We start from the raw sequence: 18,928 nt of genomic DNA, 5'->3' as shown, positions 1-18,928 counted from the left end.
AAAAATATATGGTAACATCAAAGTATCATTGTAACTCACTAAAATCTCATTATATATATATTTAATAATAATATTAATAATTTAAATATATGCAATACTATAGAAATGTGATGTTCTATATTAAAATATGTGAATATGAAAAATACGAGTCTCCGTTGATTCTTATAATCAATGCATCTTGCGTTTAATCGTTGAAGTAACTACTCATTAGGGACGGCTCTCGAAAATTGATCGAACGCGTATGCATGGTATTTTCGAAACCGTGAGTATTACGAGCGTTCCGGATATATATGGCGAATACGCGGCCAAATATCTGGCGTACGGGATTGAAAGTGCAACGAAATAGCCGCGGACGATATCGAACACGTTCCGTATCGTTTGCACTTTTCGTTGGAACATTTTCTCTTATGAGCAACTCAATACCCGGATCGCATTCCCGACCAAGCTGATTATGGCTTTGCTCGATACGGAATCACTGTATATTACTCGAATATTTGTTCGAACTCAAATTGACTTCAACCTTTTCTAAAGATATAATGTAATCCTGATATACATATATGTATAGGCTTATATGCGCGTACGCGCGTAAGAAATAATATATTTAGGTATTCTTAAAATGACAGAAACAAATATTCTTTAAATATGAAAGAGTGACATTTAACGATTTAATTTAGATTGCAGGAGATTATTTTATTACCTACATATTTTATTAAATAATTCTATTTTATTATTTTTTTAATAGATATATAGTGAATTGTATTCTATATATCTTAATGCTGTATACGATGCAGCGCACGATGCTTTTTTGATGGAGCGGCACTCTTTTTTTTTCTCTTGTGACATCATTACCGTGTCTTGAGGAGAGCGACGGTGTTTCGCGTTGAAGCCGAGCGTGCGAACTGCGCATAAGGACACCGGTAAAAACGATGAAGGGATGAAGAGCTTTAGTCGTTAATGTGCGATGCATCGCTAAAAGCTTCGGAACGAGTGGACTATCACGCCGTCGTTCCTGCCAAGCGCATTAGTTTCCATCGATGCCTAGGTAGAGACGAGAGACAATTCGTGCTATTACTCATTAGTAAATATTTGTTAATATAGGATTATATATTCGGAAATGTTTTCGTCTTTTTAATTCGAATTATAAATAAATAACAAGCACAAATATTCAAACTTTAATGCAGATAATTTAAATAAGGAAATATAGTTTCTAAATTTATTTAATTTTGAGAGAAATTATTATGTGATATATATGTATAATGGAAAAATTTATTGTTTGTATAATTTATACATTGTTATACTTTACTTTGAAATTTATTGTTATGTAAAACTATTTAATTTTGGAAAATGAGGTCGTGAATAGATCAAATTTTTCATCAAGTGTTTTATAAAAAAAAATTGATTTTTAATAATTCGATGAATTTGTAAATGATATAATAGCTCTATGGCATAATAGCTCTATTCCATATAATATGATTTTTTATTGTCAGATCTCCAAGTTTTGTTACCCACTTTCTGATCTTCGCCAGCACTCATATAATTTAACGACACCATTATCGAGCCATAATCACCACACATTACGCGCGTTTTTTTGTCAGAGAAGTCGCTACTTCGAACAAAGCGCTCCACGCTTATAGCTCATGGGAAGTGTATCAAGTGTCAAATTTGATGAAAAATTATTATTAAAATATTGATAAAACATGATATATATATATATATATATATATATATATATATATATATATACGAAAAGATTAAAGATAATTTGAAAAATTATTAGCAATTATTATAGGCATAATAATTTTCTGTGCCTATTATATCTTAGTTTTTCATCTTTTCTTATCATTGTTAATCAGAGAATACTAATGAAACATGTCTTTATTGACTGAGTTTTCTAAATTACTAATTTTGTGATTGATACTACATTCTTCACGAATTCAATTCTTCAATCGTATACTTTGGAAGTTCTAGAGTCACTCGGACTGTAAATTTCAAGTGACCCTTTTTTTCTAACACCCACCGCGAAAAAATGTCTTGGCTTTCTCGCATCGGGGAGGGTCGTGCCTCTTATTCGATTCACTTTACGAGGTATCGCGTGCGGAATTTCGCGTCGAAGTAACACCCGTGGAACGACCTGGGCTAGGGCTATATAAGGCGTATATATCCTCCTAACTGTCTCATATTAGAGGCGAAGTGCTGCGCACCGGTAACCGAAACAAAATCGCCTGTTTCGCTGCGAAATAGCGCGCGCGCGCGCGCGCCCGAACGTTCGTCTGAACGTGTGTGCGCACGGGTTTTTTTATTTTTTTTTATTTTTTTTTTCGTGCGGGAAAGCAGTAAAAGCACCCACTTCCGACTCGTTACACGCTATTACGGCCGCGCGCAATAAATCGTTATAAAACCACGCCTCCTTTCTTTCAGAAGTTTATAACCCGAGGGTCTCGTCCGCCCACGTTTCGCCGATGATGCGCTAGAAACCAGCTCGTATCCGTTTCGAACAGTATTGCTCTTATAAACGTTCAGCGATATAAGAGGGAAACATGAAAACCATATAATTTTATTCGTGATCCAAGCAACGAAAGGGCCAGAATAAAATTAATCGTCCGAGCAAAACTAATTAGTTCTTTTTTGAGATCTGTTAAATTCTTAATCTTATATCTTTGATGAATGTTGTACGAAGTAGGATTTTTAGGAAACCTACTTTAGTATTGTATGGAAGATTACATAAGAAGAGAATAAATTAAAGTTTTTAAATTGACGCCATAGAAAAGATGTGACAGAAAATAATTGATTAGTCACCAAAAGACTTATTTTAAGATTGGATTCTAATTTATGATTGGATTCTGCTTCAAGTATTATTCAACAATTTGGTTGTTTTATAAATAAGTTTTATATAAAAAGAATTAAGAGCGCGCGAGTTTTAACTTTTTTTGAAGTAGGAACTTTTATACGTACTCATGTGATTGCAACAAATTTTAAGCTAAATAAATATTACCATTTATATCTTTTAGTTATCGAATATTATTTATTTATGTTTTATATACATGTATATAGATATATTTAGATTATTTTTGTATTAAGTTAAATGTTAAACAAAAAGGCTTGCTAAATGAACTGGAAAGCTTATATTATTTCTCAGCTTTTACATAAAAGCCATCCATATCGAATAGGTCAGTTTACATCCATAATAATAACATGCTAAAAGAGAACTTTTTCAATATCCTTTTATATAAACAGAGTGTCACAAAGACAAAATGGGAAAAGCATAATGTTGAAAAGCTACAAACTCGCTTCGTGAAATCCCTAGATTGAACATTTATCTTTAGCAATGAATGTAAAATATATCAAGATTATATCTCGCAATACTTCTTAAATAAATCTACATTGAGAATAATTAAATGTTGTATAAAATCTGGTCTCAATCGCGATAAGAAAAGGAGAGCGATATCCTTCTTGATGGGAGAGCCACGCTATAGAAGTTAATATCATTCGTCATTGTTTTTTTACGCGAAGAGAGAAAGATATGTAATAACGCGAGAAGACAAGAGGGAGACAGTATTGAGACACAACTCGATCGCCGACGGAAAAATAAATCAGCCCCGATCTGTTCTTGTTCTGTTCCGTTGAGCAGGATAACATCAAAGCGAATCAATTTCCCGTATTGATGACAAAAACGCGGTCATTGAAATAAAATGAAGCGGATTATGTCGAGCGAAAATTATGTCCACGAGAATAGGTCTGTCATGTTTCGTTCGTGTTTTGTCGATAACTCGATCGTTATTTCGAGTGTGTCAATGATGTATGCAGCTCATTCAGAAAAAGTGTATTTTTCCGAAGTTTTATCTCTGCAGCTTTTTTTAAGCCTGATCTACAATGTGCTCTTTGCTTCCTGTTTTTTGCTCTTAACCTGTTTGCGACTATCCCGTATTTTGCAATTGCGTCGCGTAACGCGATGTTTTTTGTTCTCTGTCGCCTAAGATAAAAATTGACGAACTTCAGAAGAGACAAGAAACATCACGTTACGCGACGGAATTGCGAAATACGAGATAGTCGCAAAGAGGTTAAGAGCAAAAAACAGAAAGCAAAGAGCACATTGTAGATCAGCCTTTAAACTTTCCGAAACCGGTTTTGTCTTTCTAATGTTTGGAGTTTGGATCCTTATGATTTGTGTCCTGGAAAAATAGGAGGAATGCACCCGCTTGTAAACAAAAGATAGGCACGAGCTAGAGAGAGAGGAGTGGGGAACGGTCGCCCGCGGCGGCCGGTGACCGGCGACAGTAGTAGCACAGTAGCACAGTAGCACTAGTAGCGCAGAGACCACGAAAGCTATCAGTACGATTAATTTGTTTCTCGAAAGTAGAATAAAGATTTTATTCTCTCACACTGTACTGACCGGAGTCGTGTATTCTTTGAGATTCCTGATATTACCGAGAACATTCATAACAATTTGTGGCTTCCTTATTTTTTTAACAATTAAATAAAAATTATATTAACCAGGTATCCTGGTTTTTATGTAAAAATTAAGTGAAAACTATACTCGTTTAAAATGCGATATTTCAGACTGTGCGATATGTTTTATTGTAAATGTGCAGATTTTCTGTAAATTTGATTGAAATAGCAATTTTATACAATTAAATCTAATCTGAAAATACTGATAAAATATAAAATGGGAGGGAAACAATATTTTCTTAATAATATTGCAAAGCAAATTTGTTATGAAAAAGACTTTACTAAAATATTTCCAATATTTTACAGTGCAAAACAATTTATAATATTTTAATTACAGCGTAATGTACTTTATTTGTGCATGTAAACATATAAAAGTAATCGACAAAAGCACGTAATAATAAGTTTATATTATATTCATCGCGCAGCTGTGAAAACCCCCAAAAGAGAGAGAAAGAGAGAGAGTACATTTGAAAGTTATATTTCATTTTTCGGGCAAATTTATTAAATTTTATAAACAAATGCTATTAATATCGTTACGAACGATTTTCGCAATATTGCATCATAATATTAAAAAGAAATTCAATTAAATCCGTTTTGCTGTAAAAGAAATTTCGCGCATTTTGTGACGCAGGTATCGAGAGAGGGACATTGTAGCGCGGTGTAATACAAAATCCGATAGAAAAACAATCGCGTTGAAACGATTTCGCCGGACTTTCGCCGCACGGATCGAGAAGCACTCGCGATAGAGGTGGCCCAATAACTCGATACGCGCTCGCCATTTTGTCGGCGGCCACCGGCGCCCGCTGCCTCCGACTGTTCTCCTAAATCACTCGCTTAGTATCGCCCTGGAAAAGAGAGATCTCGCCGCGGAAAACGTCGCGGAATACGCGGCGAACGCAGTACGTTGCGATGCAAAAATGCGCGCACATTGTTACCGTTGCGACACGCAACGTCGTTAAGATCGTTTCGCTGATACCATTACGACGGCGAATGTTACGATAATTTAGCGTCGCCCGTACTTTCCTGCGGATTATACGACGCTCATTGTCCGATTACCGTTTGTTAGTTCGCTCCTAAACTTAAGCCGGTTTTACAATACGTCGCAAACGTTGGCGACTGCTAGTTGAAAAGTGTTATTTTCACGTTGCGCTTGTCAATTGCGGTTGTCAAAAGAAAGTTGGCGAACTTTTAACTTTTTTGGTGACAGTAACTGGCAATTAGCAATGAGACATAACACTTTTCAACCAGCAGTTGCCATCGTTTGCGACGTATTGTAGAACCGCGGCTTTAACGTTACCTTATAATCGCAGTCGCGTCGTGCAAGCCGACCGCGATATATACATGATATTACGAATTATACGAAACATGCAGACGAGTAGGGTTAATTGGGAAAATAATTTGCGCTGGCGCTCCGTATGATGCATTCCTTCGTAGCGTTGATGGCACATGAATAATCGTGGAGTTTATGAGCACGCCTCTCCATAAATGATGCAACGTTTACAGGAGCGGCGTGTACTTTTTCTTCCAATCGTTATAGTTTAACTATTCATTTAAGCGTGCGCGCAAACCGTAATATCAAATTATTTACTCCTACGTGAAAATTTTTGACATTATCTTCTTAAAAGCTGTAACGATGTGTTCGTTTAAACTTTAAATATTACCGTGCGAAATATGAGCTATTACGAATTTAATGTTGCTTCTGAGCAAATGGAGAAGTTTCATTTCGTATAACTGAATTTTTTAATCTTCTATATTCAGTTTGCTTTTTAAAAATAAATTATACACATATGTTATTCAAACTACATCATAATATGAGCATTATAAATTATAATCTTTAATAACTGCAATAGTCGAATCACCTTAGCATTAAAAAATCCATCACAGCAAGTTGAAATTGCAGTTTATCTGCATTTTAAATCAGCATATTAGATAAAATGAATACAGTAACCACGAGATAAAAATATTTGCCTTACATATATCGGCGAAGGCGTCGATTTATGTTACCAAAAGACCTTCGTGTCACGTACTCCCTGAGAAATATCGTCAGGTGACGACAGCGAGAGGTGCGGGTGCCGTGCACGAAAGTCGAAATTATTGGCGGAAAACCAGGATGGAAGAGAGGCGGAGGATCGAAAGGAAACCAAGGTGGAATAGACGACGACGACGACGTCGACGGGAGGATCGAAGAAGAGAAAATGCGGCGATCGTGCCGTGCTCTCGACATTTTCGAAATCGCACCGTCCGTCGTCGCTCGCAGATCGACACGACGGGTAAATCGACGAGGAGCGATTTTTTTTTTTTTTTGAAAATGAGATTTCGACGGGGACTCGGCGACGACGCGAAAAATTGCTGCGGCGGTAGAGAGAACGGATTGTCCTCCTTAATCGGATTGCCGAACGGCGAAATATGGCGCACGAGCGGCCGCGTTTGCGATTTCATTGCCTGGCCCGTCGACATTTTCATATTTTCGAAAATTGCAGGGCTCTCATTCGATTTCGCCGTCGGACGAGATTAGCGCCCGCAGTCGACGCTTTCATCTCGCATGACGGCGGAGATTTGTCGGAAACCGCGTAAACTCGAGGTACCGATTCGCGTCTACTTGCACGTGGTCGAACGCTGCGAATTTCCTCATACATCAGTTAACGCTAATGTTTTGAAATTCCTCGATGGTCCGCAGCTAGTGCGACACCATAGTAATATTTACTATAAATTTTCTCCGTGTATATATATATACTATATATATATATATATATATATATATATATATATATATATGTAGGTCTAGAGGTATGTTCCGGGACTGTTTACGTTTTTTGAAATGTACAGTCCTGGAAACTGCCAAATGTCCTGGAATATACCGATGTAAAAAAAAAGTCCCGGAACATACTTCCGGACCTACATATATATATGTATGTGTAAATATGTAATACGTCTTTATCAGATTACAACAGGACACAAAAGTTTCGAAGTTTTTCGTTGGAAAACATTTTATCAGAATGACAGAACAGCGTGTGCGTGCAAAATATATTTACGTTTTCGAGAATGATTGCGCGTTTGTAATAACAGCCGTGGGTGCGCTTTTTTATTGCTCAACGGTATCAGTCAACAGGAAATACGTTTCGAATCGTAAAAAAAAGAAAAAAAAACAGCGGAGAAACGAAACGCGAATATCGCATTTCGAAGTTATCTCCGTACATATTGACTTTGCTTAGCGAATATATGTATATGTGTAGATATATACCTTGAATCAAAGCGGTACCGGGGGGATCGATAATTAGTTCTATTGACGTTAATCGTCCAGGAGTGCCTATGTATAGATGTACCACATTCCGCGTACACATGTATATTCATCTCGGTAAACCTGTCGCAAGGCGAGCGTCGAGCAGCGCGCGTCCTTTGATCCTGATATTAGTTACGCACCGATTTGGCTGTTATTAAAATCACTCAATCGCGTACAGCTGCGCCGTGCCGCCGATTATTTCATTTTCAACCAATCGACCAACGGATCAGCTCACTCGCGCACTTAAGCTGTTTATTCTCTTTCATCTCAAATTAAATGACGAAGGACGGGGCCGCCCGGTGAAGAAATCTCGAGCGCGTCCGCCCCCACTTCATCCCATCCTGCTCGTGTCGGGAATAATTCATCGCACTCGAGGTTTTTCGCCAGATAACATATGAATATCAAGTGTGTCAAAGCATTGACATAGCGGCTTTGTGCCTGAGATATTAAAAGCCGGCGCAGAATTTTGCATACTATGAATTTTTTAAGTCTCGTCCTTTGCATGGAAAATATAAAGAGTAAATCCAGCAAACACTCCAAGTCTCGCGCGCGCGAATATTTAAGGTTGAATATTAACGTCGCGCATTAACATCTTTTTACCGCCGGAATTAAAATTAGTGAGAAACGGTGCATAGTTGCGGCCTTCGCTAAACATGCAAATTGCTGCACGCGCGCATAAAGAGCTCCGCTCGAACTACTATTAACGAATATTTGTTCGTATTACCGCGCGCACTCGTATATCAAATCATAGCCCTTTTAATTTTATGGTGCTCCGATTTTTTATACTTGCCTTCTGTATAAGATACAAATTAAGGACATGTTAGTATGAGTACGATAAATATTAAAGAGTGTGTTCATTTATCTTTCACAGTTTTCATATACGGTTTTAAACTGCGTACCTTTGAATGTACACAAATCTCTTTGAAATGCCCCAACATGCTGTAAATTATTAATGTATCAATATATATTTATTATTTTAATAATTATTATTACCAGCTTTGACTTATACATATATATAGAAGAACAAATTGTTTTAACTTGTATTGCGGTTTGCATCTCGTTCGCGAACGTTTGCGTATTTAAATTGGATGCGTTGCACATACGCGGATGCAGCTTTAGGCGCGGTTTTGCGCAAGGACGGGACGTACGCCGCCGTCGCTGATTTTCCGTAATTATTGCCGTCGCCGCGAGGACGGCCGCAGCGAGAATGCGCCGCGACGCCCCTTCCGCACCGTCGTATTAGCGCCGGGAATGCAAATAATTGTTCGCCGCGGCGTGCGCGTATGCGTGCGTGCGTGCGTGTGTACGGGGTGGCGAAACCGACCCTAGAATGCAAATAGAGCCGACTTCGCACGGGACTCCCGCCGCCGCGAACGAGCTCGCTGGTTTGTTCGCTGATGTGGATACATATAGGTACGCCTTTGTATGCGCACACACAACACACCCGGGTGGTGGATTATCCTATCTGTCGACGTATGTACATGGGGCCACCCTTAGGAAAGGCGAATGTCTTCGAAACGCATAAAAGAGGAACGTACGGTCAAGAAGCGATTTCGAGCGGCGTAAATGTCGCTCAAATATCGTTCGCTAAACATGCTATAATTAGTCATCGATGGTCTCACTTGGAAATTTTCGGTTAATTAAAGAGACAAAAGATTCCAAATGAAGACATCGATGTTTTCTCGCTCTCTCTCTACTGTTGAAGCTAATTTTTCTTAAAAGCTGTGTTAGTATATATAATAGGTACGTACAACGGGTTATAATGTAACGTGTATATATAATTGCTATAATGTCAAAGAAAGAGAAATTTCTATAAGTGATTGTTAACTCCAACGCGGTCCGGCCTGACCGCTGATAATGCATTATATATATAATACACCTTTTGTACGTCACGCAGAACACGGGAGAGGATTTGTTCGAGCTCTGGCATATCTCGCACGCTTCTCGTGTTTCAAGCTTCGCGATGTGGAGGAAAAAGAAACGTTTGGTAAAGGGCAATAAAATATCGCATCTCTGTGTCGTAGGACGCGATTAATCGCCGGCCCGGCAAGAATTAATCGTCGGCGCTGCGATAATTTATCGCGGCCCGTCTCGCCGCGATATTTTAGCCGCGGATGTTTTTTCCTGGTTTCGCGCTTCGCTAACCTACCGCTTTTCCACCGGAAAAAGGAAGCGCGTTCCGACTCGGCGAAATCACTCCCTCGATTCTGTGTCCACCGAGATTCGCACTATACACACAGGTCACTTTCCGGTATATCCTTCCTAGACAATTTGACTTCGCAACACGAGAGTTTCCATCTCTTGATCTCTCGACAAAGTAACTATATAACTTATTTAATTACAAATACTAACGCTGAGACATTTTATTTATCGTAATAGATTAATTTTTTTTATAATTCAATATTTTCTTCAGACTTTTGAGATACTTTTTAACAATATATCATCTTATTATAATATATAGATGTACTATCCCTAATGATTAATCTAATAATGTATTTAAAAATTGTACAATTATTTTTATATGTTTATGATATGGACTCATGCTTCTAGTAGAATTGGTTTTTTCTCTTCGTTATGCTTTAAAAGCTAAATGCATTTTTCATGCTGATGACACTTTAGAAATATTGATTTAACGGTGTGTTCTTTTTTTATATTATAAACCTATGCCAGCGTATGAAATGTGATAAACAAATATTTAACTTTAATTCCGATAAAAGATAACAGTTTTACGTCTGACAAGAGAGCACACCGCAAAAACGAGACAACGTACTCGGCAGAAAATTCAGATTTTAATAATATTTTACATATATGTAGGACAGTCCGAAGGATGAGTGATTTTACAATTTCCTGTTAGCGCGAAAAATGGATTTATGTTGTCGTACTTCGCGCTCTAACGCACGAGGCTAAGAATTTGCAAGTAAAATTAACCGCGGCCTATTTCCCGAGGCGGTGAATTAGTTATAAAGTAAGCTTTTAATTTTTAACCCTAGAACACTTTTGCTTTCCTTGCCAGTCTTATTTATCTATACTTTACTTTATTTTATGTTTCTCCGAGAGAGAAATATTAAATATTATGGCTCACTTCAAAGATAATTAAGTGGTTGAACGTGTTTAACTGCGATTTATCTAAAAAAAATATATATGTATGTATATATATATATATATATATATATATATATATATAGATTAATTATTTTATGTCTACAAATCCAAATAATTAATTTTCTTTTTGTACACATATGTTTAGTTAATATTACCTATATTTCCCTGTCGCACTTGTAACTTCTATCGAATCGAAAGTATTATTACGTTTAATTATTACTATCTATTATACATTTATTACCGTAATTAATTAAACTTTATCGTACATGACACATATATTAATTTTACGTAAGTCATAATTTACGTATCAAACATTTATAAATATCTTTATTACAATCAATCGATAAAATTACGGTCATATATATTTAAGATCAATTATGTAGATAATCGATATTTGTGATAATTAATAACCGTTATCAAATATTATACTCTCCGCATACAACTCATTGGGTCTTGTTCGTTTTTGTTTACAGAAACTGCAAACGATCGGCGAAGATTTCTGCGGCCTCGACGTAAACACGCCTTTGGGTGGCGAGGAGCCGATGGGTGCGACTGCAGTTTTGACATTCGAAACTCACCTGACGGCTGTGGCGGCCACTTCAACCGGCGATTACACCGTAGTTTTCGTAGGCACCAATAAAGGACACCTCAAAAAGGTCAGTGCTCGAACTTAAATAACTTTTGATAATTTCTTTAACTCTATCAAATTATAATTGTCTTCTGCGATCCAGCGGAGAGAAAATCTTCACATAAATTTCTAAATGAAATAGTCCTTAAAGTAAAATCATTAACTATTAATGCGATTTTGGCGATTCGATTGAATTAATTATTGATCATGACGGAATACTGGCGGTTACGTTATTACTCGGCAAATTATCTAAACCCAATAGATTTAATGAAAATGCGATATTGGGGAATAGCGTACTATATTAGCCACGCTACATGAATAAATGACACTAACAGCGAAGAGTGGTTTGACTTAGCGTGCAAGTTGTTGCAAAATTATCTAATAAAAGTTCCCCAATCTCTCTATACTGCTTCATAATTATGTGATAATGGAGAATTTCCACGTAAAATAACTGAGGCGATCAGCGTTATAAAGTCATCGATTAGCGAAACATAGCTCGACGCTTAACGCTACTTGCTTCCTCCCAGTCTCTTCGACGCTGGAGGCAAGGAGTTCAGCAACCCTGAACTTAACGGGGCGAAGCAGGATCAAATGGCAAAGTTCAGTAGTTGCATATACTGCACGTACACATATATGCACGCGCCCGCCATCTCGTCGAAGCACACGCCCGCGTATGTGTATACCCAAAGTCTTCCTCGATCATCGTAGGGCATGATCGTTAAATTAATCGCGATCAGCATACGATTATCGCGCTCGTGAATCAAAATACACGGTACAACAGCGCGCCGCATAAATGTTACAACGAGCGATTTAATTGGCTCCGCGATAGGCGATAGAGTCAAACGCGCGGTTTGCCCAAAAAACCTGCATGAACGGCGTGTACTCCGCAGAATTGGGGATCGTGGATAGTGGAATTATCGCGCATCGCTATTAAAGCAATCCCTATGAAATTTTCGCAGAAGTACAGCCGCATCGCTAGTTGGATCATCACGAACGGGAATCCTCGTGGCGCGGACTGAATTTCTGCGCTTTTTTTTTCCTAATCCGGATATTGAGATTTACTGAGAGAGATTTGTACTTCTCGTTCTCTACGCTCCAGACGTAGCTTTCGAATCTTTTTTCTCAATTTTGACATGTAGAGGACGTTTGTATTTACAAAAGTCGTTAATAATCTTTCTCGTTAATTTATTTTTCAGAAGTTTGTCATTAGTTACCCGCGGGTAGAAAGGAAACACGTTCTTATTCGCGATCTCGCTGCAGCGGCAGTCACCGTCCTCTCGACAGAGAAAGTAACGATAAATATAGCTGGCCGTCCTCTATTGTAGATAATAGTATTTATAGAGTAATAACGTATATAATATCGGGAGGTGGAAGAAAGGGGAGAGAAGGAAGCGAAGCACCACGCGTCTCTATATACCTACGCATTGCACGCTTCTATATTTTCACATATGTACATCTACACCACGGTAGGCGCGACGTTTATACGTTTTTACGCCGTAACGTCATATCTCGTTATAAATTTCTATTATTTACGATGCTGCGAACGCGAAATCTCTATCCGCGACTCCCGTGATGCCCCTCTGAGATTTATCGGTCTCGTAAACGGCGACGTGTAACCCTACTTTGGACGTTTAACACTCGGAACGGCACATCCGGAGTCGGGTGGCTCGTGATTCGCCTTTGTGAAGCTCGCGACGTAATACGCCTTTTGCCATTTCAACGGAAATGGATTATCTTGGCGAGACCTCGCCTCGAGCGCGCCTCGCTAATGTTCCTCTCGAGAGCGCCCGATCAACTTGTTCGATAGGTCAAGTCGATTTACGTGAGCGTGCGCTTATTATCGCGAGGAGAAGATTTATTTAGATCCAGAAAACTGATCCAGGAATCACTAATACTACACAGTTACAAGAATGTACAAGGTGAAAACAAATGCTTATATATCAGATGCAGAAATAATAATAGCAAGAGTGATATAATAAAACTGAATTATTGCGTACCTACATTTATTTTTTTAGAATTAATATTTTCAGTAAAAATTATAATTATATATACGATAATGAAAATATGATAATAACATTAATAATGACAGTAACACAATAATAATGATATGAATATTTATATTGATGCATATTGGATTGTGATAGTTTATAAGATAATGTATGTCTGTTATTTTTGTTTTATGTATTATTTATGAATGTCTATTATCTTTCACTCTTCTTATACATATTGATTGTTTCTGAGATATGCAATAATACGATTTCCATGAAAAGTAAAGTTCAAATAATAGTTTTTGTGTAAATTAAATGTTTTATTCCCAGAGAAAGTTTTCGCGCACATGATAGAATGTATCGTTACCGGCGCGAGCTACGATATCAGCTCCGCTTTATTTCTTCGCAAACTTATTTTATTAGTTTCATGAGATCATCTCGTCACGAACTGTTCCTCTGGTCATGTAGGAATACTTATTGTTAGTTTTAATAGGCTATCAATATCTTTATGCATTCAATATCGAGTACCGTAAGGGCATGACAGAATACAAAAGTACAGGCAATAGGAACAGGGAATAGAAATCAGGAATCATATATAAATGCAGAATAAACAATGACAATAATAGACACAAAGTTTCCATCACGTTAGAAATTCTGTGCTTATTGCCTGTTGCCAACCAATTATAGCATTCAAGTTTTTTAGGTTATAATTATAACGAATTTTTATTTATTTCTTGTTTTTATTGCCTGTACTTTTGTATTGTGTCATAGCCTATACTCTGTGATAAATTATAATCATTGCGAATAATTATTTTAAAAGGTATACCGAGTACTTGAAAAATTAACGTATTTACGTTTATTCACAGCATTAGCTTTAACTTTTTGCTTACGATCTTTTTCAAGTTGACTAATATCGAATCAAAATATTAATACTGATAATATTTGTTATGAAAATATCAATATAGAGTAATATTGAAATAAATAATATTACAAATTGCTGGTATTATACGAATAGTTTTACGGTCGTATGATATGTGAAACGCGACGTACCTTTGTTGTATCGAGGTAATAAGAGCAATGTGAAGGGGATGGCAATAAAATACGCGCCATACGCGAATCAATGATGCGGGAAGTAAGAACGAGAGGATGAATTCATTCCCGTCGCGTTTCGTATCTTGTATAATTTATCGGTCGAGCGATTTCAATCGTACTTTCGGTCCTTATTGTCCTCGTCCGCGTGTTCGACCCAGTAGTATACGAAGGCGTATTCTCACGTGTGACACGTGGCAATATATGACGCACGTGTGCTTGTTATAGCTAAGCTTAATATTAACTGATATAATTAAATCGATAACTAACCAAATTAGTAGCTCGAATTTTGTAGAGAAGAGACATCGAGACTTGGTTCATCTAAAAATATCGGATATTGGATATCTGCATAATTTAAAAAATTTAAATTTTAACTATCTTTATCGAATAAATCTCAAATTTGATGAGATTATCTTGAAGCAGAATTTATCCCGAACTAAAGAAATGATAGTAAGTCAATTTCAATACCTAAACATAAATAGAATATATTATTTGCTTTGTTTAACGCGCAGTGGAGTCCCCGTGGCAGTGACCCCAAGGCATATACCGGGATCCCGAGTTTGGAGCCGAACACAACGAACGTGTCCGGATGTTGCGTTGGAGGACGAGCGTGTGGCCTAGTAGACAGCGCACTGGTCTATTGAGCCAAAGGTCCCGGGTTTGATTCCCGGTAGAGCTAGAAAAATTTATATTCGCTCGTTCTCCTCTCGGAAGGCAATGGCAAACCACCGAGAGTATGTTTTGCCAAAAGAGAACTTCTCTGAAAAATATTAGCCGTTTGAAATCGGCGTTAACTGTAGGTTTCATATACAATGTGTATAATCCACGTGCGCAACACGTGTATATGAAGAGAAGTCACCACGCTTGGGCACGAGTAATAGGAGTATGAGCATTTACTCTATCTCGTTTTTCTCTGCTTGTCCACAACTCGTCCTTAACTATTTGTTGTTCGTAAAGAAATGAATAATGTATAAATTCTTTTCTCCCAAAACTGAAAATCGTTCGAGTAAATGTGGACATATTGTTAACAAATCTGTGGAGCACAGATAAACAATGATATGATATGAGAAAATGGAGTTCGCTTGAACGGCTCGTTCGTCTCCGATCAACGAATTTTTGAACTTTAAGATAAAAGTTAGATACGACAGACCTTCAACTATCCATTTTCTCATATCTGTTTCAGGAGTGATCAAAAATTTTTTGCTGTCGCAAGAACTTGCACATATATTGATCGATATTAAAATATTATTTTTAACTAAATTTTCAATTTCCTGGTATTTTAAATAACATGCTGAATTTCTGAGATACTCTGTACCTACATGTTAATCGATAATCGATAATTGATAAATAATTGATAAGTTATAACATATTAGAGAATATTATTACTAAAATAATAATAGAATCGATATTACTAGAATATAGTAAAACTGTTATAAAATAACATTGATTTAACATTTTACAGCTAATTTCCTGATTAAATAAAGTTTGTATTAGAATTAACAGAAATTAACAAAAAGATCTTCATACATTTACATTTAAATGATCACATTTGGAATCAATAATCTCCATTTGAAAATTCAAGATTTGACATACTATTGTGATTTAGTTAGCAAGAAATTCCAAAGCATAAATAAACATTAATTATTCGTATCTTTGCTTTTATCAATATTTTAGGATTATTATAAAATAACAAATAGAGTACATTTATACAAACTGTAAATTATCTTAAACTGATAGAAAGTACGTGGTTTCCCGTACCGATCACAACCGAGAATCAACGCGAACTCAATTTTCGCGGATAGAACTTTTTCACACGAGTGCACTGACTTGCGCGAGCTAATTACGCTGGATCGGCTGGTCGGTGATTAATAATCGTATCGCATTGTTTATCATTCCTACGATCATCACAACAACACGGCGGCGCGGCGGCGAGATATTTCGTTCGCAATCCCATGACGTGAGAAGACGCCGCGCCGAGAAGCGGCGGGCGTTGATTCATGACTCGTCCTGGTCCCGGAAGATATTAATTAATGATCGCGTCCACTTATATATATATATATTGGTAAAACATGCGTCCATTTATATATACATATATATCGAATACGGACCGGCACTTCTCAGATCGTGCCGTGAGCCTCACGGCGTGAGGTCATCTTTGAAATATTTACACGTGCACTTGCAATCGCCAGTATATAACCTGCCGATGTACTTTAGAATAAGTCGGTAAATTTCTTGCAGCAACTCTTTAATGATGTTAACTGATTGACGTATTGCATTAAATTATAATAAACAAAAATCTGCGATTTATTATTCTTTTGGTTAGCGTTTGGAACCGATCTTCATTTAAGAAAAGTTAAATAATAGCTTTTATACACCTAACTCTTTAAATTTTAGTATTAAGTATCTTGATACTTATTCTTAGCTATTCTATTAAATAGTCCATATAATTACTAAGAAATACTAAAAAGTAAGATTGTGAAGCTTGGTGCACTTAATTTTTAATTATATATAATTCTAAGAATATATTTCAATTTTTTTGCTTAAAATTTTGAATTAGTGCAAAAATGTGTGATCTGTTAAAGTTATTTTTATTTTATAAATTTTTTTATGACATTCTTCATTATACGTATAGATAACGTTATTTTAGCATTTTAACAAGATATGCATATTTACTATTTATTGTTTAATTGTAATTGCTCTTTTTACCTGCTTTTTTATTTGTATTGTTTATTACCTATTTGTTTCACACTGTTTGTTCCATTTTTCGTGCATGGGGTTTACTTTTAGTAATGTCTCACAGATTTAACAAATTATATGTTTACGATAGAGATTCTGATGTTAAAGTATATCGACGTATGAAATTTCGCACGCGCGCGCGCGCTTGAGCTGTTAATGAAAGTTCCGCTGCTTATTATATATGACCGTGCAGGAATCCGTGACTGAGGGTCATGGTGAGAGGTCGTCGCTGATATATTTACGCATGCCTATCGACATCCCTTCCGGTAGCGCAAATATGGCCTCAGGCCCCGCGAGTGCAACAGGAATCGTGGGACCAATCAAAGTTTCATAATATCTCATTTCTCAATTTAATCGAGAATTCCTTTATGGTACGTCTAATAAAACAATATTGTTGGGATCAATAGAATTATTGTAATTGAAACTTGTTAATGTTGATATTGTTTTTGATTAGTTATGCCTCTATCCGTTAATAATTTTTTTTATTTTTTATTATTATGTACAATCTTGAATTTATTTGAACTTTATGCAATTTATTTAAAATTCAGCTATTTTGCACTTATTTGTCTAATTTAAAAAAAGTAAGATTTTTATTTATATATATGGAGGACTTATAGCGGAGTTCACCCTTACGATTAATCAACGAAGATTTCTGTAATTAACAAGTTCTAAGATGTTTGATTGCGTCTCCCCGAGTTGAGTTACTCCGTTATAATCTCCTTCAATGGAAGGTTCCCCACGTCTCGCTTCTGTTTGCTTGCTAATTGCCGACGCATCCCGATGTCGATCTCTTAATTAATACGCGAATCTTAGATCTTCCGAAGTCCCGCGGTTGTTGTGAGCGCGTGACAACGAGCCGATCGATCGATCGAGGCGGTTCCCGCGCGAGTCTCGTCGATAGACCACTACGGGCTTCTCGTTGCGGCGATAATTAACCATCGCATGCCAGTTCCTGCGTTTAACAACGTGCGACTGACGTTTATGGTAGCGATAGCGTAACTATCGGAAACTATCTTTTAAGCTCTCGCCGCGGTAATTGTGGGAACACATCGAATAAGACGTATACTATAGGTAGGGTGATTCTGAGTAACGTCGAGGAACTTCATGTATCAACAACTTATCGATAAGTCTGGAATTGAAATTTCTATACCAAAATGCCATCTTTTTTTGCACATTTTTTATGTTAGTATTTATTGCTATATTTATTATTATATGAATCTCTAATAAAAATTTTGAAAGACAATTTAAAATAAAATGAAGAAAAAATATCACTTTCTATTCATTATTTGCAATTAATATTATTATTTTATTATGTATACATATTCTTGAATATTAGTTGACGGAAATCTACTTTTATTTGTTTATAATTTAAATGGTGCTAATATTTCGAAATTTCTATTTCAAAAGAAAGATTGATTCCGATTTCAATATTATTTATAATTAATCTTATTTAATGCAGTGTATCCATTTTTTAAAACACACAATATCTACATGAATAAGTTAATGCATTTAAAACCAACAATATTGAACTGATGGTTGAATCATAATTTTTGAATTAGTCAGTTTCAACTTATTCATTATTAAAACGAAAAGACTCTGTAAATAAAAATTTTTGGAGATTTATTTAGAATAATTAGTGTATTAAAACAAAATTATATT

General features: G+C 36.5%; 1 protein-coding gene across 1 annotated transcript in view; it reads left to right on the top strand.

Annotated features, from left to right (window-relative positions):
* Plexa (plexin A) overlaps positions 1-18,928 on the top strand; it is a 212,616-nt gene that overhangs the window by 129,054 nt on the left and 64,634 nt on the right. The window contains exon 3 of the mRNA XM_071772265.1: positions 11,302-11,484. Within this exon, the coding sequence (XP_071628366.1) occupies positions 11,302-11,484 (183 nt within the window). The remainder of the gene's footprint in view (positions 1-11,301; positions 11,485-18,928) is intronic.

The sequence above is a fragment of the Temnothorax longispinosus genome, chromosome 3, assembly GCF_030848805.1.
Source record: "Temnothorax longispinosus isolate EJ_2023e chromosome 3, Tlon_JGU_v1, whole genome shotgun sequence".
NCBI classification, from domain to species: Eukaryota; Metazoa; Arthropoda; class Insecta; order Hymenoptera; family Formicidae; genus Temnothorax; species Temnothorax longispinosus.
This window is presented reverse-complemented; position numbering and strand designations above follow the sequence as displayed.